Source organism: Orbicella faveolata, unplaced genomic scaffold (genome assembly GCF_042242905.1).
Source record: "Orbicella faveolata isolate gen_17 unplaced genomic scaffold, um_ofav_v1 contig_3, whole genome shotgun sequence".
NCBI lineage: Eukaryota > Metazoa > Cnidaria > Anthozoa > Scleractinia > Merulinidae > Orbicella > Orbicella faveolata.
The window spans coordinates 15,686,449-15,714,231 of record NW_028301558.1 but is presented as its reverse complement, the minus strand read 5'-3'; the positions used below and the strand labels follow the sequence as shown (position 1 = coordinate 15,714,231).

Sequence of the window (27,783 nt, the reverse complement as noted above, 5' to 3'; positions counted from 1 at the left end):
TTTGGATATATTCTCATCTGTCGTGCGTAGTTGCCTAGCAAAATCAATTATTTTGTATGTTAATGACGTGATGAAAAGGGAACAATTGTACAGTGGTTGGTCTTAAGCGATTTTTCCCACGGAACGGCCAGAAAATTAAAGAGTGAAGCCGTCTCCAAGACTTATTCGATTTGACTTTACTGAACCTGCGTGCGTAACGTATTATAACACTCGTTTTGTACCTTCAGTGCAGCTAATATCCTAATTTTTAACGAACCAAGACCATTATATTTAGGTGTCAATCAATCTATGTTAATAATAGCGACCTTTTAACACAGGTGTTTTAGAACCACGGATGTGAACCGTGAGTTAATGCATTTACTTCTAACTCGTTTTCACCCCGGCCCCACAAATAAGTTGGAAGTTCTCCTTTTAGCGTCTACAACCTGACGTTTTTTAACAAAAAGTTGATAAAAAGAGCCAGAATAAAGAAAGTTCGACTGCTGTCCAATTTTTTTTCTTTCAAAAACTACTGCTGACAAGAAATATTTATAAAAATGGAAATAGAAGACGTTAATGATGTTGTTTTTAAATATAGCTGTAATAAAAACAAAACAAAAAAACGTCCGCTTGGGTAGCCAATCACAGCGCAAGATTTTGTTCATCTACCCGCTCACGGAGCTAGCCATGTATGTAATAAAATATTTATATATATTAATATTGGGTTTCAGCATAATAGCTCATTGAAGCCTTTACAGGCTGTTTATGCCCCTTAACATGCTGAACTTATAGCTTGCAAGCAATTCAATGCAAGGCTATCACAGTATCTAGGACGGTCGCTATCTTTCACTGAGGTACTGGAGAGGAATTCTGCCATTTACTAAAAATATCAGCTTTACCCAGAGCGGAGTTTGGGAAAAAGAAAACGTCTGTATTATAATAGTGCTGAATATTGCTTAATGTTTGTTGTATATTTTATTACACAGAAGCCTTCAATTTCTTCTTGGCGAAGCCGTAAAAACCGTGGTCGAAGAAAACCGAAAGTAAGACAGCAGAAAGGTTAGTATAAGGAGCTACTGATATGGAACGATGACGATCCTGCATCGAAGACGAAAAAACTTTTCGTTTTGTTTACAGTCAAAAAATTCTGTTGAGGTGGTAACCAAGTGAAGTAGGAACTGAAAGTGAAACATTGTCTGTACTTAGCAGTTGACCGCCTGGGCACCATTATGTTTTTATGCTCTTAAGAGTGAATTTTTCTAATTAGCAAACATAGGACGGCAGAAGTCGAAAAATCGATTTTTCTCTCTTTTTGTCCACAAATAGCCCTTAGGTAGATATGAAACGTGATATGGTTTTTTGGAGCTCGAAGCGCTTTAAATTCGAGAAAATCGAGGGAAACGATTTTCGCGTAGACGGTCGCGAAAATGGCTGATCACAAAGACTTAAAATTAGTAATCTAAACTTAATTTGCATTCGCGTGTAAAAGAGAACTAAAACTTATCAATACTTTTTATTGAAAGAAAAAGTATTCAGCTATCCAAACCAGGTTAGAACTTGACTTGAGCGCCATTTGAGAATAAACACACAATTTTTAAAAAAATCCCTTTCAGTTACTAGGTGGAATTCCTAATTTAGGAATAAAATTCAGAGATATTTTTCGACATGTGCCATAACTCCAAATTCCTTGAAACTTCGCCTTTGCAGCACTTTTATGTTGTTGTAAAACATGTATTAAAATCAGCTTGGGTTATTCTTGGAGTGGTTTTTGAGGCCCGGCTGAAAAACTCCGATTTTACCTAAAACATGACGAAAAGTAAACAATGGCTTCTACGTGTTGGTCTGAGGGCAAGCGAGTACAGGCATTTAAATCCTTAGGGTATGAGTTCTTTGAACTAATAAGCAAATTGTTTGCTTGCACCTGTAATAAAACTGTTCAATCTCAACGCCAGAGTAACTTTATTTAATCTGAATATGTTTTATCGCTTCGAATCCCACACATTGTGACGAGATGTCGATTTCACACCAAGGAGAAACAAGAAGTCGAAAACGTTTTACCACGCGGCCTTCCAATTATCAATTTAAGATAACTGGCCGCTGAAGGAGACATTTACTGAACTGAAAAGGTATTGCATCGGCGAAGTACGCATTACAAACGAGATAATCATTGTTTCAGCAGGAGGGAAAAACTTTCTACAGAAACGCTCGACAACTTAATCGCTGAATAAAACAGAACCTTAGCAAATAGCTGCAATTTATGTGATTTTTTACGGTTTTTTACACGATACTCTCGTCTGCGTTCCACTGGTCGGGATAAAACATGAGCAAAGCACAAAGCAGCCACTTAGGATAACAGATCCCACGTTAAACAAGTGTATCGACCTTCCAGCATCCGAGATGCAAATATATATATAGGGATCTTAACATTGACGACGGCGACGCCGAGGACAACTCCTTGTAAAATTGAATTTGTCCAGGATGCTTATGTCTCTAAAACCTCGCTAAGGCTAAATATGTAATGACAGCGTTCAAGTCTAAATGGAAATACGAAAAATTAGCAGTTGTACTCAGCGATCGCGTTCGCAATAATTTTGCGTTGCGAAGTGTTGTTTTGCAGAGGACAGCTGTGAAATGTACAAAGGTTTACTGCACACACTTGTACAGCCTTTGTTTTGCTCATTAAACCTTTTGTTTGGTGGTGCTCGTTGACGTCGTGGCTTGCTCCAGACTACGTCCTTACTACGACGGAGGAATTTAAAAACGCATACAACTTTATTTCTACGGTTAGGCCTACGGTCCAGAGTAATCAGTCGCGAGAACGGAGCTTTTCGAAAACGATCTTTAAACCGGAGGAATTTGAAAACGCCGGCTTTGAGTTTTCGTGTGGACGGAAACATTTTAAAAGGGACCTTTTCGAACACGATAGGATCAGGAGAAACACGTGATTTCCCTGGCCGAGATATTCTCAAACAAAAATACAAAACGACCGATGATTGTTGCGTTTTTAAATTCCTCCGGTGTAGTGTGGACGACCGGGCCTAAGCTTCCCAGGCTCATAATGAAGTCAATAAGGCAGGCGGCGTTCTTCAATGACTCCAAAGAGAAAAAAATCGGAGGAGATCCCACGCAAAGGAGAAATGCATCAAAAATAAAAAACGTAAACAAAATAAATATTTAGAAGTGGAATTCTTTAAGGACCTCGATCAGGTTTAATATTCGTTATATGTTACTACAACATTATCACCCGGTGGCTAAATAAAGCTTTACTTACTTACTTTTACTGTCGAATTTATCAGAAGCAACCTGGAACACATTTAAGAAAACCTCTTGTTATTCATTAGTAAGAGACCATCCGTGTGGGATTCACCTACCAAATAGGGAATTCTTAACATCCAGATCTTGGGTATACAGTTTATTATTGAATACCAGGGTATGTAATTGGCATATACCTAAAAGGAAATTCATGACATCCCATCCAGACCTAAGGTGTACAACGACAAGCCGCTCGTTTTGTTAAACATTTGTATTATCGAATACCAAGGCATGTGGCCGGTCTCTTGAATGAGCTAATAATGATAACGCACATCATTAAATCGGTTTTGCAACCATCATGTTTCTCGTTAAATCAGTTGTTATCAGTTCATGTGGAACCAAGCGGGCTATTTACCTGATACATACTACTTTCGCGACGGTCGCTACATGTAGCATGTAATATTCGTTAGAATTATAACAATTAAGATTACAGAAAATGGATATCGGGGGATGTGCTCTAGTGACTGTTATAACTTATTTCTTCTGTAATCTTTGGAGATCAGGTGTTTTCCCTTGTCTACTCTAGAGAGTCCACACGTATTTTATCGCGCTCCGCTATTTTGTATTTTAGTCGGTTTTCAATTCCTTCAAAAGGTCTCTTGCAAACGAGAATTCATCATCAATTGCATCTTTGGCTAGTCGACTCAACTATTTGGACACAGAGGATCAATTCAAGTGGTATGGGGATTTTAAAGACTTGATTTGTCTGTTCAAGACATTACTCGAGTTTACGGAAGATGGCGAAATCTCAGAAGATCTAGCCCATAATATGTTTTCATTCAAGGTGGGTGATATCATAGTGAAGTGGTAATTTCTTCAACTCATACCGTCCAAACCCAAGGGTCTGGTTACGCTATCTTCCGAGAAAAACTAGGCAACTTCTTTGTATCGAAGAAAACCTGCTTGCTCTTCAACCCAACTGAGACACTCAGCAATATCCGCTCGCGGCCTCAAACGAGTCAACTGCGGTGGATTGTTCCTTCAATTAATTCTTCGCAGAACCTGCAGTCTGTAACCCAGACTTTGCCAAGCCCTTCCACATGCGAAGGTTGCTCTATGGTTAAGAGAAATCTGCAGAAAGTCGAGTAACAACTCAATGAACTTCAGCATCTTGTTCACTCGAAGGAAAATGTGCAAATTACTAACAGTTCGTCACCTAGTCAAGAACGCCTACTTCAAGAAAATATTGCTCTTCAAATGAGATCAAGAAATTAAAAGAGCAGTTCGAATATGAACGTTTATCGGATGCAAGGGTATCTAACGCAGTAAAAACCCTAGAAATGAATGGGAGAGCCTTGTTACAGCCAACTATTAAATGATGACCAAACTAGGCCAACACCTTCAAACTCCGCGTCACCTCCGGGTCGATAATTCGTCACCTCTTCATCGTGATGATAACACGAGTTGGTCAACTGTTGGCGAGCGGCGGGTAGAAGCTAAATCAACCATCATCGTGTTTTGGGCGATTCGACGATTAAATATTTCGACACCAGAAGAATGAAATCTAAAATGAAAAATGTGTTTCGTAAATGCTTCCCTGGAAGCTCCACGGAAGACATGAAGCATTAGGATATTTTGGGGACTGAGTCTGCATGCCCAAATGAGTTTTCTTCCAAATCCAATACGGTGACGTCTTACTCTCTTCCCAATAAATTTATTTCTCACAACATTGTGAGTCTTCCTAAGCACTTTGAAGAGCTTCAATCAAGTTTAAGTAACCAATTAGTTGATTTGCTCGCTCTAAGGGTTAACACTTTAAAGGATGAATTATGTTCTATTGCTGGGTATGATTTATTAAGAAATGATAGAAACCGTCAGGGCGATGGTGTTGCCATTTACATTAGGTCTACGATTAATTATCTTATTCGTCGAGATTTAGATTTAAAAGGTATTGAGGGTATCTGTTCTTATGATCATTGTGCTTACTTTTGTGTCGACGTTTGTTTTCACTTAGTAGGATAAATACCTTATGCTTGCGCTCGCACGTGCTTGCCCCTGTGCTTATGTCGCCGGCTACTGAAAATCAGGCATACTATGTTCACAAGCCAATCAGATTATTTTTGTTTGTATGTTACTTACCGGCACAGGCGACATGGCTTGGTTTTATTCCTCGTCTGATGACAGCAAATCAAATTGACGTCACCGGTGGATGACGAATCATAATGAGCATGATAATGACCGTACTTGTCATATTTCACAACCTAGACAGTACAGTTATCAATCAATCGATATGGTTAATCTATGTGTACATCAAAGTGGATAAGCCCCTTATAAATGTCCTCCAAGAAAAGTATAGTACAGTCCGAGCTTTTGAGAAGTTCACCTTGTTAAAATAATTCGAGATTGTACTGGTCATTTAGAGGATGTGGCTGCCTCAAATTGGACAGACCATGCATGCATGCATGAAGTACTTATAGTTTTCACGGAGTTGTCTGAATTGTATAACAGATAGTTTTTTTCAAAACAAGTGTTCATATTTTAAGAGTTCTGAGACCTCGTAACTGGACAATAAAAAAAAATATTTCCTATTAGTATTGCGATTGTTTTCCTGTCCAAAGTCGACGTACCATCTATTTCAAACTTTCTTTTCTTAGTGCTCACCTGAAGAGACTCTGAGCCTTCCACGATCACTCGAGGTAACTGGGTTAACTTCTCAATTCTATATTTGACAAATCAAATCAAAGGCATGTTTGGAAAAATCTGATTCAAGTCCCGTAGAGAAAATGGAGCTGACTGAATATGGTTATAAGCATGAAGGCATAGATTTTCTTAAGCTCACAGCGAGTAAATTGTTCGCATACGCGAGAAAACAATTGAAAGAGCACAGAATCAATCAAAGAGGGGTCGATTTAGTGTAACACGAAAGTGGCACCGTGTGTTTCCTATCATGAAAGCAACTGAGATTTCAATTCTTCATTTCAATTCTAAAAGTTAACCACTTACCTGTCGATCATCCTGTTTTGCACTGGATCAGGAATTGTGCTGTGTAGATAGGCGGTGTGGCTGTACCTTGATCTATGTCTCGGGTGTATTCTCGCCAGTGTCTTCATGTATTTGTAAATTTCATTCGTATTCATTTTTTCGTATGTGTCGTTGTTAATGGCACCTATTGCACAAAATAAAAAGGTTAGTTTCTCTTTACCAGAGGTCTTTCTCCTTTTGTTGCGTGCAAGCGCACAGAGAGAGGATTGGGGAGCTAAAGAGAAGTATGTCTTGAAAGTGGTCGTTGTACGACGGGAAGAGAGAGAGATTGCGCGTTGCAAACAGAGCACTTGAATGTTTTGAATGATTCTCGACTATAAGTTTACAGCCAAAAACTGTGACTAAAGTATATGATTTGAAACAAAAAAATTAATTTTCTAGCCTCTTGCTGAATTCTAGAGAGAACAGCTGATTTGAAACGCTTTTTTCTAGAGTCCTTCTAGAGTCCAAACAAGATGTGCAGTATAGCTTGCTTGAACCATCCATTCTGTGAATGGTTTGAATTTCATTTTTAGGCAGCTTTTTACATCCTTGTGAATTACGCACAACAGCAGAATGATTGCTGTTGTTGGGTAGATAGTCTTTATTTTGATGTGATTCCTCAGAAATAAAACTGTTGCCTGACAATTTTTTTTTAAACTTTCCCTGAAGTTTTCCTACGAAGCGCTGTTTCGAAAAATACAATAAAAGGGATAGGTCACCATGCTCGCTTAAGAGACATGATGGACCAATTTTATCCTGTTTATGCCCAATCACGCACGTTATTTCATCAGTTCACGTTACATTTTTCAGTAGCTGGAAGCAAAGGTTATTAAACCAATATACTTTAAAATAATCTTGATGGGTAGAAAGACTCGGGCACTTGAAACAATGTAATATATAATTTTTGGAAAAATTACACAATTCTAATCGACAATGACTCAAAACGTTCCTCGAATCGTTGAAAGACCCAACTCACTGATACTCGCTTGTGTTTTGGTGATCTTACCTAAACAAACTTTGCAACTTCGTTGACAGTTCCGCAGCATCCAATTGACATGATCATCATGAAGGCATTTTTCCTCCTTAGCCAGTGATGAGCAGTTTGCTGCTAAGTCTTCACATCCGCAATTTCCACACGACTTCCTGCATGTCAGTAACATCCATGTTGGATATGCGTCACATGCTCCTTCCTTTGCCAGTTGCAAACAAGAAGCTTCATGATCGTCACAAACGTGGCCTGTAAATGAAGATCCTGGTTCATAAGAATTCTCATTGGAGAAGCCACCCCACCCGTTCCCCCCTCCCCTTGCTTCCCCCTCCCCTTGGTAAATGTCGTTAGCCTCCTTATTTGTCCTCTTTGACGCTGTTGATACTGAATGACATGGCCTTCACATGTGAGAGGGCTGAAGGTAATAATTAGCCTGTGAAATATCATCAGAACTGTTATTTCAAGCGAAAGCGGCAACTAATGCAACGCTTATGTAGATTATGTGTAGTTTGTAGGTTATTGTAATGGATGAATTGTAACGCTGCTTTTATGAGTAAGTATTAATTTTTGTGTTGTAAGCATACAAGTCGGTAGGTCTGACAGAAGCAAACTGATATTTTTCTGTCTTCATATCAATCAAAATGAAAACTGACGTCCTTACCTGAACCAAACTGCTTAATGTTCAAATCATCAAACCTGTATATGGTATGTACAAAATAGACTCGTCAACTGAGTTGTAACTTTTATACGTACGAACAAGAAATTAAGGTCCAGAAGGAATGTTATATTTGTCAGTCCGCCCCAACAAATTGCCTTTCAATTATATGAGTACGTGCACAAAATGTAATTGAAATGCTTACATCTCGAAGACGTCATATTCATCCAAGTACATGAAAAATAACATTTCTGCTGCCTTGATGAACTGCAAACAGAAAATTAAAAGCAAACATTTTATTACAATTCCAAGAACATCTTAAATAATTAAACACTAAAATGGCTGACTGTTTTCTCCGAAAGTTTGTACATTGATCTTAGACCAAAAAAAAAAACTTATTACATGAACTACTATAGCTGAAGTTAAATATCTAAATTGTACAAATCCCAGACGACTCCATTTCAGAGTTCGAACTCGAAGATAATATTTTTTTTCTAAACCACAACGTTAAGAACCAAAGAAATGTAATTCAAGAGTATGTCTATGAAACATAAGAATTACCTCGTATGCAGTTAGAACACCGTCTTTATCAAGATCCCAGTGTTCGAAGTCATAAGTCCTCTCATCTGAAATAATATTGGCAATTAGGACAAAAGGACTGACTACAATTAAGGTAAAAGGAGTACAGATAGTTTTGACAAAAGGTTGGAGTTGATATCTTAAGTGAGTTGACAATTAACTGTTTATATTAAGATTTAATGGAATGTCTCGAGACAGTCCAAAACAATCCCTTTCAAAGTGGTTTAAAGCGCCCACCAAGAAAACATTCTTCAGATGTACAGTTGAACCTCCTAAAATTAATACCCACACCAAAGGGGGAGATTTAAGTGTCCTTATTATGGAGGTGGCCGTATTAAAGAGGACGAGATTATATCAATTTGACAAATTAACGTCAGTTTTTCATGGAATTGTCCTGTTATTGATCATGAATTTCGTCATGGCCTTGTCAAAGCAGCTGTAGATCCACAAGGAGATGGACCGTTTGAATTTGTGCAGTCATTGTAAAATCTGGTTTCACTGAGACAAATTAAGTTAACTGCACGTCCTTAATATGTAACTGCCCGTATTATGGAGGTGTGCACTTTCACTTATTGTGAAAGCGAAGAATGATCGTCGCAGTAAATTTTCCAATTTAAGCAATTGGAAAGAAGAAGCCTGAAAAAATCAGGGTTTCAACGGGATTCGAACCCGTGACCTCCACGATACCGGTGCGGAGGTCACGGTTTCGAATCCCGTTGAAGCCCTGATTTTTTCAGGCTTCTTCTTTCTAATTGCTTAAATTGGAAAATTTGCTGCGACGATCATTCTTCACTTTCATCTACAATCGCTGTTCAAATATGAATTATTTCATATATACTTCACATCACTTCACTTATTGTATAAAGTTACTGGCGTGATAATGGAGAGGGCGTTCGAAGAGATGAGAATACGCCTTATAACATTGTTGATGGATTGGATAGAGTAAAATAGGATCAAACATGAGCTCTCTGACATTTCTTCGCGGATGCATCATTTGATGAGAATGCCTTTTTTTGCCATTGAAGTCACTATAGCTCTTATTTTTGACTGTTTTAGAATGAACCAGGCCCAAATTGAAGGTCTTCTTTGGAGTTTTAATTTGGATTTTCCGACGAGTATCCCTCCCCCTTGACATGGGGAATCCTCCGGAGGAGGGCTGGATCCTACTTACCTTGACACACGTCACAGCTTTGTCGACATTTCTTTAACATGTAGCCTGGATTGTTGTCGCATTCTCCACTTTTGGCCCATTTCAAGCATCTATATTCATCGTCGTAACAATCACCTACACGACAAGAAAGAATATATGTTTACAACAGGTGTCAGCCGTAAGCGCTAGCACAGAATCTGTAGATTACCACTCGCTAAGTTGTTGATCAACCTATAAACCAATAATTTCAAAATTCAATAAGCTATTGTGAAATAAATTCTCAATGCACTGAATTCGATACTTAAAGCGTAGAGGCCTGATTGAGATATTGTTAAGCCGTCAAACAAATATAATATGGCCTTAGGTGTCCTGCAGTGCACAACGAGGATACTCGGAGTAGTATAAACTAACAAACAAACAAACAAAGCAAAAAACAAACACTTCGTATTTTTAACAAGGTTAAATTATTTCTCACTCGCAAACTTGTCTGTTGTAGTTTCTTCATCTGGTAGTTTAACTTCGCTTAATGTAAGTCCTATTTCTGTTGCTTTTCGGATGATGTGCTCGCATTCCTCTTTGGTCAAAAAGTCTGGTATCTCTAGGAAATAAACAATAGCAAAATGTGGTGCAGTCATTAGTAGCAAGACTAAGGGCTCGAAGTTGCTACGTAAAAGATTGCATGTGGCGTGAGTCTGGTATCTAGAAAATGAGAATAAACAATGGCGAGGTCACTACTAAGCAACTGATCGCATGTGGTGTAACAACCATCTGGGTAACAAGTAATTAAATAAAAATCGCAAACTTAAAGAGTGCGTAAATCAACTCTGTCACTCCAAGAAAACCAGGCAAATTGACCACATCTTATATATTCTTTATTTCATATCTTGTCAAGTATATACGTCTTTAATACAATAGTGCATATATCTCTTTTGAAAAGGCAGAGGAAGTACTTTCCAGGAAAAAAAAAATGGTTACCTTATGGAAGCTTGTCTAACTTTCAGAAAAATTTTAATCAGAAATGCCACTTTTTGTCGTTCGTACAGTCATTCGTTTATTTGGTCGATCGTTCGGTCTGTAAGATTCGTGCACCATTGCGCCATACTGATTTAAAGTCAGAAGAGACATACCAAACACAGGAGGTTTGAGCGCTCGAGTGATCATTTTATGGGTTTTCCCTGCAACTAAGTGAACATGTCTTACATAGCCAACCTGCAAGAAAACAATTGTATCACAAAGCATTTATTGCACTTAGCTTTGAGCTGCGATGAGGCAACTAATTGATCCGTAGTTTCCATGCACGATGCTACCAATACATAGGACCTCAATATTATAATCTATACTGGACAAGACATCGTTAAAAATCCCATATAATTGTGCATCTAGCGGAAGGCGGGCAGACTAGCTGGCTATTTACATCGTAAGAGAAGGAGTTAAATTCGGGTCATCTGACTGCGAACAGAGTTCAATCTTGTAGCAGCATTTAGAACCAGGAGGTCTCCAGGATTACAACACCAGCCCAATAAAGATCACCAGGCCACTCTGCCTAAATTAACAGCTTTCCATGTTAATTTGCTGACATTTTTCAGTGAGACCTGTAATTCTTCATATAGTGGACAGGCAAATCAGTTCTATATTAAGTGAGCCCTTTGTCTATTCGTTGATTTGCTAACAAAATTCCAGCTATCTCAATCTCCTTCCTAGGGTGACCGGTGTCCGTGGAACTGAGGCTGGATGTACCTAGCATTTTCGGATCAAGGCACGTGTTTCGTACAGAGAGAAATTTAACCAGGTTTTCTATTTCCAAAATACTGAAATCAATTCTTTTGTTACTGATCTGTTTCGTGATCTGTTTCAAAGTCAAGTTTGTTTACAAATGGCAAATAAAACGTCAATCAAACAGCAGTGCAAACAATGAAAAGGCTCAGTTATAATATTCCTCGTTACTACGAAAATACATATAATACATTTCTACATATTGTTCAGAGAATTAGCCTAAATTATGGTGTATTTGGTTGGTATTTGAGTTCAACAAGTTCTTTATTGTTTTCGCTTTTGTAACCCGCTCTCTGGCAATTCCTTCAAAGCAAATCTGACGGAGAGGATTATCTAGAAGCTTCATTTATTCGTTAATTAAGATCAACAGTGGCGTTTGAGTTTTACCACTTAACAGGGTCTGGTGGCATAATGTTTGTATTGGACATATTATAACTCTTACTTGGCGCCAAGGTTACATTACCAGCTGAGTTGAATAGTGCCCCCGCCGGTATAACAAGTAATCTGTGACAGGTAGGCGGCTATCGTAAAAGAGAATTATTTTGGCCCTTAACATATATGTATTTTATCCTTGGATGTTCAATTCTCTAGTAACTCAGGTACGGCTTAAAAGAATCTTTCTGAATGGGAAGTGGAAATCCAAAAACCGTGAGGTTTATGAGCTCCGAATCGAATTCTACGTAGAAAATTAACAGAGACTTCATTGATGTGGTACATCCATGTTCATAAGAATTTGAATAAAGGACACAACTCATCTTAATATTAAAAAAAATACCTCCTTTCCATCATAGCGGTACAGACTCTGCTTGCTAGTCGGCCGTGTTTTGGACTCACAAACGACTTTGCTTGACGTCCAGTCCAGGAGGCAAATATTTTCATCTGTAATAATCTTTGGCGGGTACATGTAGTTGAGTTCCAAAGACAAAACATCACGACCAGTCCAGCAGGCAGTGAAAACAACTGCCAAATTCTTTACCAAAGTAGAGATGTCCATTAATTCGCGTGAAGAGTTATCGAACAGTCTTCTAACGCCACCAAACTGTTCTGGCATAAAAGAGATTTTCATTGATAGAACAATACTGAACCTGTTGGTACATCTATTGGACAATTTTCCTTCTTTTAGCAGGTTTTGACATGTTAAAGGCAATCAATGCAAATATAGACTGTTCTATGTATTATGGCATTTATTTAGTGGAGCAGGCTTCTTGGTTAAAACGATATCGGACGATCATTACTGAGTCAACGGGAAATTAGAGATTACACTGGGGTCTTTACATATAAACAATAGCCTCCATTTGGCGCGAAAATATGTTCGGATATTTGTCGGCGGACATTATCTGCTCCCAGAAGCGAAGAGGTTTCCGAGAAAACTCGAGAAAACTGTGAGTTTCGAGTAACAGATAGTGATGTCAAAGGACAAATATATCCGAGCTTAATTCTTTTAGGAACTCTCTTTGGAAAAAAAATTTTTGAAGAACAGCAGCTTTTAAATCATTTTATTCTGTGATTTAGTTATACTTTTTGTATTTTAAATTGATTTTATCTCTTATCTATTGTATTTTTATTCGTTATATTATATCATAATTATGCCATAGTTTTAACATCCGTATTGTACATAATTTTTAGAGGGCCACTGGTTTGTTAGTATTTTTATACTATTTTAGTGCTACCCTCTTTAAATAAAGTCTTTACTTACTTACTTACATATTTTCGTGTCAAAAGGAGGCTATTGTATTTATTATCCTTCAAAGATTTATCACGACACGAAATTTGGGGAAAAGTCACTCGGGCGTATTCCCCAGTTTTAATTAAGGCATAACTAGTCGCGTGACACGTTTAGACCAATCGCGTGCGAACGAAAATATTTGATGGATTATAATGCAAAATATCTCACATAGAATCTCCGAAAAGCCGCAATTCGTTAAATTTAAATTGCTTCGCTGGTCTTATTTCACCTGAAGCCCACAATCACAACATATCTTAAAACAGCTTGAGGGCCGGATTGTTGTAGAATTATATGATCGGCCTGAGGTCTGAGCGCAGCGTATGTATCGCGTCAATAAAAAAATAACCAAGGGACGATAGTCTCCCAGTTTGGTCCTGGACAGCTTGGTTAATAGGGCGTTTATAATACCACTAGAAATGTTATAAAAAAAATCACATGATCACGAATTGGTGTTAATCGACGGTCAGCATTGCGGCCAAACTACGGCACAGTTATCTGATAAAATTACGTTTTCAAAAATATTACATATCCCGGCATGGTGCTGGTGTTGCGGTCAGTTAAATCAATGGCAATTTCTTCATGAAATGCTTTGTAACTACTTATGCTCCTCAGAAGCGTTCGTCGCATTTTGGTACGCTTTGGGCGATATATATGTTATTCAGCTTAGATCTTTTTTCTGTAAAACTTTGGCACCTAGCTGAAATTAAACCTACTTACCATTACTGATAAACACAACAATGAAAAACAAAATAGTCGACACTGCAGATATAGTTTTTGTAAATTAAAAACTAGATCTATACATGTATATAAAGAATTCTTTGGGAAAAGTGACACACTCCCTCAAGTAATTTCCTCTTCTGAGGGGGCTTAAAATTATTTTTCATTAAAAATTTTAAAAATTGGGGGAGAGTTGCAATATTTAATTAACAGCGTTAAAAGTCCACATAAAAGGGTTGCTTTTTAGTGTAGATAAACAGACTAAGGCTGAGCAAATAATCCTTAAATTACCTCCTGCGCCAAACAGCTGCAGAGGATCACGATCAACCCTGTATATTTATAAATAAAAAAACATTAGCATTACTACCGTGGCCATTATACCGCGCTTCAGAAGGATCGCCACACTGATTCATATCAGCTCTGTTCGATTCAGTTCAGTTACCGTTCAGCCTCCGTTTTTTCCTGCAACTAGGTAAGTAACTAACCTTATTTCTTTTACACTGAAGAGTTCGATGCGGCCGGTGCAGCGCTGATTTTCACAAGAAAATTTACGGCTTAGAGAGAAAGGAGACCCTGTTGACCTTTGTTATATGCATGGCTGGAGCTTCAAAGATAATTCGGGCACAGTGGATGTTGTAACGTGTGCCCTCCGTTCTTAGTTTCTATTTTGTCAGTCTATTGAGCGGTTGAAAGTTTATCGATATCACACTTCTGTTCAAGCAACCAACAGTTTTCCACACTGATACGTCCTGGCTCAAAAATAAAAAGCTGAAAAAAAGCAATAAGTAAGTGAATTTGAAATTGCTTTTGATACGGAGTGGCACATAGGAATATCCTACCCTTTTACAAACTTTCAACTACCACTTTTTGTTTTTCTTTTCTGTGCATCATTGGAATTTGTCAATAAGCATGCAATCTCTAACGGGAAGTGCAACTTAAGCTCATAGATGATTATAACTATGACACGTATTTCTCTAGTCATTGTTTGGCCGTTTAATTACAATTCCAGCTACTAAATGCTCCTCGTTTTCCCGGTCTTCCTCTTTCTCAGTTCAGTCTGTACCTGCAATTTCAAATATTATGACTGAAGAAAATTTTGAAGGGAAAATTCGATGTTGAAATCTCCTAGTTTAGTTGTCACCTAGGCACTTGCCGATAGAGACAATAATTCATAATGGCGATGCCAAGAAAAGATGTCGCTGGATGATTTTCCAAGCAAAACTTGGCACTATAAAAATGTACATATAGTTCCGATGACATGATAATCTACGGTGGCCCCAACTCGTTAAAACAAAAGCTTAAAACTTTGCGCGCACTAGTGAATTTAAAACGGCTTAGTCGGGCTGTGTTGATAACACTAATTCAAATTCTCTATTAAACAAACTTTTAGTTCAAATGCTAATTTATTTCAGACCATGTGGTCAAAACAGGTCGGCTCGGTGTCTGTCCTTTGCAGGGATTTTGGGACTCGGGACCTGATATGAAACCATGCCGTTAATACATGTACTGGTTTGGCGTTATCAAATATTTCTCCTCATTTGTTTTTGGCGAAAACTACCCTCTTACACACACATGTCAAATGAAAATTTCAGTAGATTGTTATTTCAGTGAAAAAAAGAAATAATTTAATAGAATTTAAGACAAAGCACAGCAAAGCGATTTTTTAATTGAAAAACCTAAGATTTTTTAATTAAAAGTACTGAAAAAGATTGAAATGTGTCCGTTATACTAAATAAAAAAATGTACGCGTGCATGCTCCAAAAACATGTTTAACGTATTTAGTGCTTTATTACAAATAACATCCCGCTTCAGAGAATAAGAAATATTATTATCGCAGTAAACTCTCGATTATCCGGACTATTTACCGAGGTCCCGACGAGTCCGGATAATCGAGGTTCGACTGTATGTGCATGCCAGTCGATTTAGAACCTGCTAAAGGGCCTTGGTATGTAAATCACTGAGATGCGAGGCAACGCAACTTAATCCCTCATCGGTGCAATTGCCTTAATTTTTCAGTTTCACTCTCTGATTTTATGCGAGCGGACTTTTGATTAAGGAAAGAAACTAAACAGAACAGTTGACCATTGGTTTTCGCTTCTCACTTTATAGCCTTTTTGAACCTGATTTATTCTGTTTATGTCACGGTCAAACAACTGAAAGTTAGGGACCATGTCGATATTGTGCATGTGCGACTTCTTTAGCATTCGAAATGATATGTTTTAAGTAACAAAGAGCGTTTGAATGAGTGTCTGTTATTTGTAACAGAAACATACAAATACTAGAGAGCGGGAGGGAACTGTGATGAGTAAACAGAGGGTGGTAAAGGGTATTTCCGTGATCGGCCCTTTTTATTTCCTGTGAAATGTGAAATAGCCATTTTTTTCCTCGTGAATCGTGATTTCCATAGTCGCTGTGAACCGTGATTTTCCAAAACGTTCTCTTTTATTTTCCGTGAAGCGTGAAATGCCAATGTTGAATTTTTCGTGAATTGTGAAAGGGCTGCTTTATTTTCCGTGAAACGTGATCTATACCCCCCCATTTACCACCTTCTAAACACTCGATCCAGCAACAAATTTTGACGGAGCCAGAATGAAACCATTAACTTAATTACTATTTTCAATTTGTTTACTTCGTATTCCCGACAAGGCTGGCTGAGAACTTTACAGAAGGCTGAAATGTTCCAGAAAAACATTCGGGCTCGATCTACAAACTAAGCTTCAATCTTCAGTCCCTCCCGGCTAGATCAGTCATCAGGTTGTTTTGGTTTTCGTCTAGACCAATCATATTGCAATCGTTTAGACAAAATTGTCTTGGGCCCGGAATGAAAAAGGTACAATCTCTATTTTCGAACATGCCTGTCAGTCACTGACAGAAAAAAATCATCTCATATATTTAACAGGTTAAAAATCCACCACCTCAGTTTGTTATAATTGCAAATATGCCACTTATCGACATTCTACCCTTAGCAGTATGTAGGTTATTTGTCACATGAATTGACCATGTCAGAATGGAAGCCTTTGTTCTCACGAGTCTCCTCAAGCTCAGTGGTACACGGCATCTGGGCCAGTAACCAGAAGGTCTTTGGTTCGACTCCCGGCTGGCATAACTCGAGAGCGGAAAAAACTGACAGGAAAAAAAATCATCATATTCTTATACCTGGAATTCATTCTTTCTTCACAAATAGGAGGTGACAGGTGTAAACGATATATAAATCTATATTTATGGACTTTCTCTGGCGTAGCTGTAACAAAATGTTTATACAACGTTCATAAACCTCTTTTAAATCTCTCAGTTAGAATTGAGATGCGGGAATAGTTCTTAAATTTATTTACAGAAGGTATAATCAAAAGGAGATAGCGAAAAAGACGTTCAAACAAAATTTGGATGTTCTTCAAAATGTTTCAGCTGCCCGGTTGCTCGGTTCCAGCGGGTGCAGCCGGTTGAGAACGTCACGGTATTTCGTTTTAGACAGAAAGGGGGACCGAAATCCATCGGATAAAATTATCAACCTTATGAAGCAACCTGTAACATCAGTACTGCAGGTGTAACTTAGTGATTAGGTAAGTTGTAGTGACCTGTACTTTACAAATTTATCATTGCCCTGGCAAAGGTTTACTGAAAAAGCCGCCTTGCTAAGACCAAAACAAAGGGAGGTAGTACACTTCACAACTGAATGAACATTAGTAAGGATCAGCAGTCTGCTATAAGCAAGAAAACTGAGAAATGTTCTTGGTACACAAAAAATGTCCAATCTCAGTACGGTAGATTTTTAAAGATTTGAATGTTTTAGGGGTGAGCGACGAAATTTATAGCAATATGAAAGTTTCCTTGTGAGCCCACGAAAGAAAGAGATAATGGGCCGCCGGGCGAAAAAAAATATGACCGAACGGAGCTAGCTGAGAGCGGTCTGGAGGAAAAAACGGCGGGGAAAACTTCCACCTGCCCCGCGCTCGCAATTTTTTTTCGCTTCGCTCGTGATCACCGAATTTTTTTCGCCTTCACTATGATCCTGTTCATCGCAGGCTAGGATTGATTATAAATTGGTTTATGATCGTTCACAATCGTCCAGCGTTAAATTTGAAGCCATCCAAGCGATTGCGATCGCCCTGAAGCAGTATCACCTTTATCGTCCCGAACGCTGGGTTGGTCGACCAGCTGTCAGCGGCTTTGCTCAAACTACAAAAATGATATCATGTAATGTAATGTAATGTAATGTAATGATAACTATATATCTGATATTTTGAACTGTGGATCACAATGGTCCTTGAAGCGGACTGGATTTTCAGGTTTGAAATCTAGCTCACACAGCGCTGTGTGAGTTACTTTATAACCAGACATTAACCCGCCACTGCGCCTCCTGTTATAATACGCCATTCGGCTCTAAGAGACGCGCGCGCAGGGAATCATGGTAGTAGTATCCAATGTCTTGAGGATGTCGAGCGCGTGATGAATACAGCTACCATGATTCTCTGAGCGCAAGTATCATAGGGGGAATGGCAAACCTTACTTCGGTTTGGTCCCCATTATATCTTACTGACACTAACATTTTAGTCGAAAATTAAAACTCCCCGTCATAAAAAATAATGATACTAATAAATTAAAATAAAATAAAAGGTGAAATAGGAACTACTTGTTTGAGATTATGATATTTTGTTTTTTTTTACAGAAAGAACTTAAAATGGGCGAACGAAACCAAAATATCATTATATTTGTGAATTACTTAATCCTTCTTCTCGAATAATACTTCGTTATCGTCAATATCATGATTTGTAGATACGCTTTAAAACAGAGCCAAAGTAAATTTCTCGACAGCTCTTAATTACATAGAATATCCCACTTTCACTTTGTCTCCCAGGTAACCACATTTTGGTAACATAAGAAAAAAGAATGGCGACCTAAACTTTAACTGCGCTTGAAAAGCCACAATTCCGCAAACGATCGACTTATGATCTAAAGCGTCTACAGCTCAACATGTTCGTTAAAATGGTAGAAAAATCACTTCCGACGGTAACTACTAGTAACTGAGCTCCCGAAGGCCGTAAGCACTCCAAAACTCTTGGAAGCAAAACATTTACATTAACAAACCACAACCTCTTCAATACTGCTTCAAGCACTTTAGTTTAGTTACACTTTATACTAATGTGAGTAAAAGTTTTCTTCTTCCTTACCACACACGTGAGCGCTTGTCACTGAAAGCTTTTTGCGCGTAATTGTCACCAAATTTAGACAAAAAAGAAACTGACAACACCTATTCACTTCGGCAGATTATTAAAATTAGCTGTCATTTTTTGATGGCACCTTGAGTACCTTTCAGTGACACTTCGCAAAATACAAATTGTTTGTTTACCTTCTTGACAGAAGATGTGAAACGGCAGGCGTTTTAAAAGATTGAAGGTTTACTTGGAAATACTAGCATTATTTCGCAACGCCGCCAACCTTCCTGAAAGAGAGGGAAGCGTTTCAGAGGGCTTGCAATATCATATCAAGGGTAGGTTGGTTCAATATCTATTTTTTAGAATCTTTGGCCGCGTTGTCTGCGTTTTTCGATCAAGCACCATCTGTTTGGGAAAAGAATGATTCCCCTGACGACCTTTTCGTCGTTACGTTTGCTAGTATTATTCATGCACTAAGGGAACGAAAGCGCTAATAATACCGAGAACTTCTTTATTCTTATTCTTATTCTTATTCTTATTCTTATTGTCAATGCAACAGTCAGTCAGAGCCCTGGTGACCTCATGTGAGATTTGCCATTGACTTCTCTCTCATTCTCGAAATTTTCCCCTGACTGTTTATGGTGATAAAGAGTGTATTTATCCTTGGCGATCCCCTGATAAAAAGAAGAACGCTTTTAGCAGCAACTGAAAATGATTAAATGAATTCTTGTGAATTCGCCTGAGTATGGAGCTGTATGTAGCGAGGGAGACCATTACTGATAACGAAAACATTGTAATTTCGCCCTATGGAGTCTCGTCCATCCATTTATGTCGTTTGTGGACAAATACACGTAAGACAGTCGGGGCTTATCAAGTCTTCAGTGTTGTTGCGAGGGCGTGCACATGCATTACCACTGGAGTGTATTTCGGTGAAGTAATGTACAGCCACTTATTGGCTTCCTTTCATTTTGAAAAAACTCAGAATGTAAGGGTTGTGAACATAAAATTAATTAGATGAAGCGCAGCAGTCTTTTTGCTTCATTCTCGCCCGTCTACACCGTAAAAAACAAAACTTTTAAACAGAATCTCTTGAGCGTTTATGAATGGCCAAAGCTTTCGTGAAGGTCATATTCAGCTAACCCAGAGGAATAATCACTTACCTAATCGCTTTTGTTGCATTCGACCTTGTAGCCCGGCTCCGTGCGCGGTTGCGTAACAGATCTAATCGAGAAGGGCTGGAGAGTAAGACGCGCGGATCAGTTGTCACTGTGTGGTTGTTGTTTTCGGTATTTTTGTTGTTATTGTTTTTGTTATTGTTGTTGTTGTTGATGTTGTATCCGTGCTGCTTGTGACTGTTGTCATTGTTGACATTGCTCAGTCTCCCTCTCGCTCTCTCTCTACTGAAAGTAAACTTGCCAATGGTATTACTGTTTTAATTATGTTTCCAAACAGGAATTACATCGCAACTAGGAGTTCCGTCATTACAGGACGTAGCAACATTTACCATCATCATGTCAGCAGATTCCAACAGCAACATAGACTCCAAAAAATTAGATTTCTTCTGGGGCCCAGTCCCAACATACTTCTGGGTCCTAAGTGCCATGACTGGTCTCATCACATTAGTTTGCAACGGAGTGGTTATCTTTATAATACTCAAACGTGAGAGGTTATTTCGAAATCCTGGAAACTGGCTAATTTTGTCGCTAGCGTTTTCGGATCTAACAGTTGGAATAATCATGATCCCATCGTTGTTTATCTGCTACTTTTTTACTGTTCCATGCAACTGGGATGTGAACAAGAAAGTCTACGACTTGTTCCTTTACATTTCTGTAACCAATCTTTGTTTTCTGACCATGGATAGATACATTGCCGTAGTGTTTCCTTTCAAATACACGCTTCTCGTTCCACGAAAATCGACGATCAAGCTACTGGTGACAGGCTGGCTTTTTCCTCTGGTTGTGTGCGTCATTCCTTTCATTCTAAGCTTTCTTCCCATAGCCGAGACAAAGAAGAAGCAAGCAGAAAAAGTATTCGTCGCCATAAAAGTTAGCGTTTTCGAGCAACTGCCTTGCGCATTGATGCTATTGGCGTACATTCACATCTTTAAAATCAGTCGAAGACACATTAGGCATATAAAATCCATGCAAAGAAGCTTAAGAAGGAGCAATTCAGCCGGAAGTGAAACTAAATGGCGCGCAAATTCGACCATCAAGGCGTTCTGCGTAGTCATTCCTTTGTTTATTGTCTGCTGGGCCCTGGCCTCATGGAGAGAGATTTGTTCCGCGTTTAACCGCTGCTCAGTTCCGCCAACCGCAGTCCACATTTCACGGCTTCTTCTAAAAGGTCATTCCATGATTGATCCTATAGTCTACGCACTGCATAAGAAAGACATACGCAAAGAACTCCTAAGGAACGCTGGCCTGACCCGATTACTAGCCCTTAACGTTCGACCGCGAAGGATTGGTAGTGAGTATTCTTACACGGTGTCAAGCGAAAAGGATAGGAGTAGAAAAGATCAAGACGTTGGCACATATACTGCCCTGCAGCTTTAATCTTTGCTACTGGAGTGGTTAACTGTTTATCTAACGTGAAGACCCATAAACACGTCTAACCGAGGTACAAATGTGATGTATTTACCTGGAGGGTGGATTCCGATGTGACAAAGGCGACTGAGATGAGGATGATACTCGTCGTCTCACTTAGGGGTGTAAATTGTAGTTTTTCAGTTTATCACTTAGGGTATTCAACACGCTGGTGTTTGTACCACTGATGATCAAAGTGCCTCTTAGATTTGCACTCAAAGGAAAAATTAAGGATGACGCCAATATATTCTATTGCCGATAGGTCCTCTGGTGGTTCAGTTCAGGCATGAGTTTTAACAACAATTTTTAAAAGTCGTTCGTAATACGTCTCACATCAGGCCCCAGTCCTAGCAATGTACGTCCCTTCTTAATCGGCTCAGAAATAATAAAAATATAAAAATATAAACTGTTCTGAATGTGACTTGTTTTATGGGTGTCTTCAGTTTGTACTGTGAGAGTTATAGTTCAGATCTGAGAGCAGGAATAAATAATTCTAGAAAGTGGCCTGTGAAAAATTGCTAAAGAAAAAAAAAAAAAAAAAGATCCCACCCTGAATCGCCTGAGAAACAAGAAACGATGCAAAGTTCAAAGAATAAACGAGTACCTAACAAATTTTAAAACGTATTCTTGTACTGTAGTTATACACTAGAGAGTTCCAAGTTCTTCTCTCTAAACGCTCTTCCCCACTACTCCATTCTTCCAAACACCAACCTCAATTTTCCCCTCTCTTGCCCTCAAAATGTCTTGAAACAAGCACTTTCGCGCTATTTACAAGCGTTTTTTAAACGTAATTTACATGTAGCTGTACAACGGAGAACCATGCAATAAGGTAAGCTCTCCGTTTATGTGGAAATATGTCCTTCAAACAGGCATTTGGTTATTGGACTGTATGGACTCAAGGTTTACGTTTTACCAGAGTTCACTACATTCCTTCAAAAAGTTGTCTAGATGACATTTTCTCAAGGAGGGCTTCTCGGCTCTGTGACTCCATACCTGAGGTTATGTTAGTTCTTATTAGGCGTGTTCTTAAAATTTGGGTTAATTTCAGCTTCGAAGTTCTGGAACAAGAAGATCTGTTAGATCTTATAACCGCGCTTTTAAATTTAACTGTTTGCTTAGCACTACCGTCGGAACGCAGTGCACATTCCAAAGCAGTTATTGATGATTCTTTTCTTACTGTAGACATCACATCACTTGATCAACACAAATTGTATTATTGCACCATCAGTGGTAGCCGTTGACAAATCTCCGATGACGTAATGGTCTTAATCTTTGTAGAACTTTCTTCGGGATATGTATGGGCATGAACGATATAAATGACACGATAATAACACTATTAACAACAGCTTTCTTTCTTAAAAGTCATGAGTAAATTTAATTGGTGTTTTCCACGAGTAAAGGGCTAGCAAAGTAGTCACACAAGTCATATAATTTAATAATAAAACTCTATCCCGACCGATGTATCGATTTTGGTCACTCCAGTGACCACAGATTGAAAACGTGACAGAAAATTGGCGTTACTTTCGATTCTGACCAAATTTGGACAGTGGGATGATCTCATCATTAGCCAATTACAGGCCATTTTTCAGCTCTTTTCGTCATATCCCCCCCACGGGAGAATTTTGTCAAGTTAGCTAATTTAGTATGCAAGCCACCGTAATGGCGGTCACCGTCGACGAAATGTTTATTTGCTCAAAATTGGGGCAAAATCTTTCGGAGATGCAAGTCACGACATTTGTAAGGATACAGAAAGTAATTTGGGACCGGTTGTTGGCTTCTAAGGCTGAATTTATCCAGAAGTAAGCTGTATTTTCGTTTTCGTGCCGAAAGCCATGCGATGAAATATTATTGGCTTGTTCTGCTGTCTTGTTCTGTTTTTCTCTTGGTCTTATTTGTAGCCCGGCGAGGCCAATCTTCCGTCTAAATGAGTTGAAAAAAGTTCGAAAAAGATGTTCCCATTCAAGTTTAAGCTCTCAGGCGATAATTCTGGAGTTTTTTGGCCGAAATGTCGGCTTTGTCATGTTCGTGTTTTTCGGTTGCTATGGGCGACCGTTGCTTCCTTTGTTAGGTCAAGTCTGGGGAGTGAGGTCACAAAAAAATTCTAACTAATTCTGGTTTTGTTCGATTTCGCTGAAATTTTAACACGATAAAGCTGGATTGTTAAGGAATAGATTTATCGTCTGCCGATGTGTGGTAGCTATTAACGCTGAAGTGTTATATCGCTTCGAAGTCAGGGTTTTGAAGAGATTTTTTTGCAACGTGTGGGTTCGGCGTGATTTTGTAATCGAAGGTTTCGGTTGACCCCGAAGGAAAAAATATCCGGAAAAGGTCATTTCATCGACGATTCAAACGAATATAAATATGTATATGTTCCGAGCTAAATTTCTGGTGAAAAAATATAATTTTTGACGAGCGCTGGGTTTTTAATTTTTTCCCGCGAAAGATGAGATTTATTAATGTTTCAACAGCTTTTGGCGAGTAAACATCACAGGTTGCGTGACTCAACATTTGGCCGAGTGGAAGCTTGAGTCTGCTCGCACACAAGTCGACAAAAAAAAAAAACCACGGGTAAACCATGAACCGCGCTCGGCCCATGGCCGCGCGGTTAATTATAAAAAGGATTGCTACAGAAAAAGAGTTTAATAATTCCCTCGAGTCCCAGTGTCACTTTTCTTCCAGGGCCCGAATCAAGCAGTTTCGTGACTGAGGCATCTTGCGATGACAACAAATCTTGTTGAAAGCAGGAAAGCATGTGACTCCTCTTGACTGAAACATAACACGGGTTATGTTACATACCGGTGTGCCAAAAAATAAAAGGGATTTCTTCGTTTATAGTTGAAGAGAAGACATCGCTGAAGCCGAAAACATGTTGAGATTTATACTGTTGGGCCTAGTTTGCCTTGCACCTGAAGTTGCGTCAAGCTTCCCAGCCAGTGCACCTAAGGTCGACGTGACTCTGTACTACGAAAGCCTGTGTCCAGACTGTCAGTTGTTTATTCGTCAACAGCTTTATCCAACGTACCAAAAGATTGGCGACATCTTCAATCTAACACTTGTACCGTACGGGAACGCCGAGGAAACAAAGCGCGGAGACAAATGGGTTTTCCAATGCCAGCACGGGCCGAACGAGTGCCTAGGAAACCTTATCGAAACCTGCGCCATCTCTCTGCTGAAGAACCTTTCTGTGTCGTTTCCATTTGTTCACTGCTTCGAGGTGTCGATCGAGCGCTCCGGAGATCCTAAGTCAGTCGCCCAGCATTGTGCCAAGTCTTTGGGAATTGACTACGCTCCGATAGAAGCGTGTGTGAGTGGGCCACAGGGAAACGAACTGGAGCACGAGATGGCGAAGAAGACAGACGCGTTGGAACCGCAGCACGAATACGTGCCGTGGGTGACCATCAATGGAAAACACACAGAGAAGATCCAGAGGGAAGCCGAGAACAACTTGCTGAAGCTCGTGTGTGAATACTACGAAGGAACTAAACCACCAGCTTGTGAAAAGCAGAAGATCGGTCGATGTTACAATAACTGGGAAGCTTTTCCACAGATACAGGAGATTTAATTTTTCGTTGGTGCGTGCACAGGTAGCCCAGACTTTTTTTACCTTTGATGATTGCGTAACAATTTTCAGAAAATGCACGAAAAATTGCACCAAAAGCTATGCGTAGAAATGAATCTACATGAAAGTTACGTTTGTCTTGTTATATTTTATCCCCTTGTATTGCTTTAGCCAGGTCAGAGCCATTTAGGAGTAAGTTTCACCATTTTGCCTAATATATTTGGTCTCTATTCCGGGGTTTCATTTTTCTTTTAGTTTGCTCGTGTAATAGATGAATAAAATTTAAATCGAATGGAAGTATGTCCAAGATTTCACAGCTTGTTTATTGTTATTTACGATGGAAAACTTTTAATAACCCTCGAACCTCAAAACCTCCAAGCGAAACAAAAATACATTAGGCCAATGAGGAATTTCTCTGCCGGACACGGGAGAAAAGTTTGATCCCGCGCGATCCCGTTTGATGAAACTCTGAGCGCTTTCCATTTGCGCGGAAAAACCATTGAGAATTTTCCATCGAATGGAAAAGTACAAACAAAACGAGACGGGATGAGTGTGTGCTATTCAACAGCCATTGAATACTTTCCAGTCGAAAGGACTGTTCGATTTTCCCATCAAGACGACTGCGTATTTCATCAAGGAGCTTGAATTGCCGGTTTTCGTGTGACCGTTTTTCACATACCGATATAAAGAAAAGCTATCTGAAAAAAGCGTTTTATTCCATACACGTGGAACCGAACCCCCCTTATTTCAGACCTTACTAGATTTTTCGAACTCTAAAATTAGCAGGGGTTTCTGACATATGATATCGTAGGTTTTTATTTCTGTTAATGAGATCTGAAGTCTGAAGTTTGAAAATTAAAGTTACATGCACATGTAACTCAATTTTAGACAGGACCGGATCACTGACAACATGTTATCAAAAGGCAAACCGGCACCTTATTATTTTTTAGGAAAGCACATGTAAGTTGTTGCAATTGCTATTTTCAGATATGTCCCTGAACAATTATGAACTCGTGGAAAACACATGACATTATGCTGAGTGTGGGAGATGACCGCACATTTCTTTTTGCTGGTCACGCAATCTTTCTTTCTCGCGGAGGGAACGCGATCCCCAGTTTGCGGTGTGAGTGGAGGGTGAGGCCGGTGTGAGAGGAGCGAGATTGACCATGGACTCCTGGGAGCTAAAAAGTTTTGTAGACAACGTTTTCTTTAGATAAGTGCAGGGTACACGATTGATTCAAAACGAGTTACATTCACTAAAAACAACCCAGAGAGTTGTGCGTGTTCAAAAGGTTCAACAAACGTGCAAACGAGGACAGACTGGATGAGAAAATGTAACAGGTTGCGAACAGTCTTCAACAAATTTTTATGCAGTTTACAAATGCAAGATCTAGCAGACAATCTTTCGACTATTATATATACGATTCGTGCAGCCTCCCCAAGAATTGGAACCTTTTATGGTCGGAACTTGTCCCAGCCATTCTAGGTTATACTAGCAAGCCGATATGGGGTTACGTGGCTCAGCATTCAAACATGTGAATGTCATTTGATGGTCACGCGCCTAGCTCCCAGGCGCGGCGCGCGTAAGGGTATAAAGGCTAAAAATTCACTTACGATCAGTATTCTTTGTTGTTGCCATTGAAAATGGAATTTGTCCAGCTCCGTTTCCTTGCCGTCCTGTTGGTCGCTCTCCCTTTGTTCACTGTCGGAGCACCGACAGCAGCGCCGAAGGTCGGAATAGCGCTGTATTATGAGAGCCTGTGTGGAGGATGCAGGGACTTCATCATGTCCCAGTTCTATCCGACGTTCCTGAAGGTTGGCGACATCATGAATGTGACGCTGGTCCCGTACGGGAATGCAGAAGAAACTCGCTACGGGGATAAATGGCAATTCACTTGTCAACACGGTAAGGCGGAATGCGTAGGAAATCTCATTGAAACATGCGCCATCTCGATTCTTCAGAATACTACCGTGTACTTTCCTTTCATCCACTGCCTTGAAACCAACCTCGCTGGGAGTGATCCGCTCTCGGTCGCAGAACATTGCGCCACTCAACAAGGAATTGATTTCGCCCCCATTGAGAAGTGCCAGACAGGCCCACAGGGGAATGCCCTCGAGCATCAAATGGCTCTGAAGACCAATGCGCTGGTTCCTCGCCATAATTACGTTCCGTGGATTACACTGAATGGTAAACACACTAATGATATACAGGACAAGGCAACTTTTAATTTGCTAGGATTGGTGTGTGACACTTATCAAGGTACTAAACCTTCTGCTTGTCAAAAACACGAACGGATACATTCTCGCTGCTACAAGGATGCGTGAACAATAGTTCGGAATGAGGAAGTCAGTATTGTAATTTGTAATCAGTTTTTCCCTGTTTACGATTTTCTTGCACCATTGTTGTGAAAATTGCTACAAGAATTTTAAGTCTACATTGTATCTCTTTTCGCTTTATGTTAAGTTGTAAAATTGACAAGTGATATCCTTGTCGATTTAAATTAATGAAAAGTTAAAGTTACTGAGTCGTTTAAATCTCTTTGCGGTGAACCTGTATGTTCAGTATTTTCCCTGCGCGCTGTAATGTGGTTTTGAGTCAAAATTATAATAAACAACATACCATTTACTCCCCAACCGGTTTTCTAC

The 27,783-nt window shown here is 39.3% G+C and overlaps 3 protein-coding genes and 1 pseudogene across 6 annotated transcripts in view; 3 read left to right on the top strand and 1 right to left on the bottom strand.

Moving 5' to 3' along the window:
* The window catches only part of LOC110041834 (transmembrane prolyl 4-hydroxylase-like), a 36,073-nt gene extending 9,264 nt beyond the window's left edge, over positions 1-26,809 (bottom strand). Inside the window, exons 1-12 of one of the 2 annotated variants that reach the window (XM_089297344.1) lie at positions 26,752-26,809; positions 12,176-12,444; positions 10,755-10,836; positions 10,103-10,225; positions 9,649-9,762; positions 8,460-8,524; positions 8,104-8,165; positions 7,905-7,939; positions 7,262-7,492; positions 6,235-6,397; positions 5,893-5,950; positions 5,371-5,492 (exon numbers count right to left, since the gene is read on the bottom strand). In XM_089297344.1, coding sequence (XP_089153470.1) covers positions 5,371-5,492; positions 5,893-5,950; positions 6,235-6,397; positions 7,262-7,492; positions 7,905-7,939; positions 8,104-8,165; positions 8,460-8,524; positions 9,649-9,762; positions 10,103-10,225; positions 10,755-10,836; positions 12,176-12,444; positions 26,752-26,776 — 1,349 coding nt within the window. In that variant the 5' untranslated portion in view covers positions 26,777-26,809. Of the gene's footprint in view, positions 1-5,370; positions 5,493-5,892; positions 5,951-6,234; positions 6,398-7,261; positions 7,493-7,904; positions 7,940-8,103; positions 8,166-8,459; positions 8,525-9,648; positions 9,763-10,102; positions 10,226-10,754; positions 10,837-12,175; positions 12,445-14,134; positions 14,236-26,751 lie in introns of those variants that run through there. The other variant, XM_020747158.2, reaches the window with a different exon arrangement.
* LOC110041870 (octopamine receptor beta-2R-like) lies at positions 939-22,093 on the top strand. 2 transcript variants are annotated; one of them, XM_089297345.1, is made up of 2 exons: positions 939-1,038; positions 20,449-22,093. In XM_089297345.1, exons 1-2 carry the CDS (start codon positions 939-941, stop codon positions 21,546-21,548), a joined length of 1,200 nt encoding a protein of 399 aa, XP_089153471.1. In that variant the 3' UTR covers positions 21,549-22,093. The 2 variants fall into 2 exon arrangements, with proteins under 2 accessions (XP_089153471.1, XP_020602857.2); XM_020747198.2 differs by lacking the exon at positions 939-1,038 and adding an exon at positions 19,151-19,331.
* LOC110041871 (gamma-interferon-inducible lysosomal thiol reductase pseudogene) lies at positions 24,191-25,446 on the top strand (annotated as a pseudogene). Its single transcript, XR_016209593.1, has one exon. The product of XR_016209593.1 is annotated as a gamma-interferon-inducible lysosomal thiol reductase pseudogene (transcript).
* LOC110041872 (gamma-interferon-inducible lysosomal thiol reductase-like) lies at positions 26,745-27,771 on the top strand. The gene has a single exon (XM_020747201.2). It carries the CDS (start codon positions 26,782-26,784, stop codon positions 27,460-27,462), a length of 681 nt encoding a protein of 226 aa, XP_020602860.1. The 5' UTR covers positions 26,745-26,781; the 3' UTR covers positions 27,463-27,771.
* The last annotated feature ends 12 nt before the right edge of the window (positions 27,772-27,783 follow it).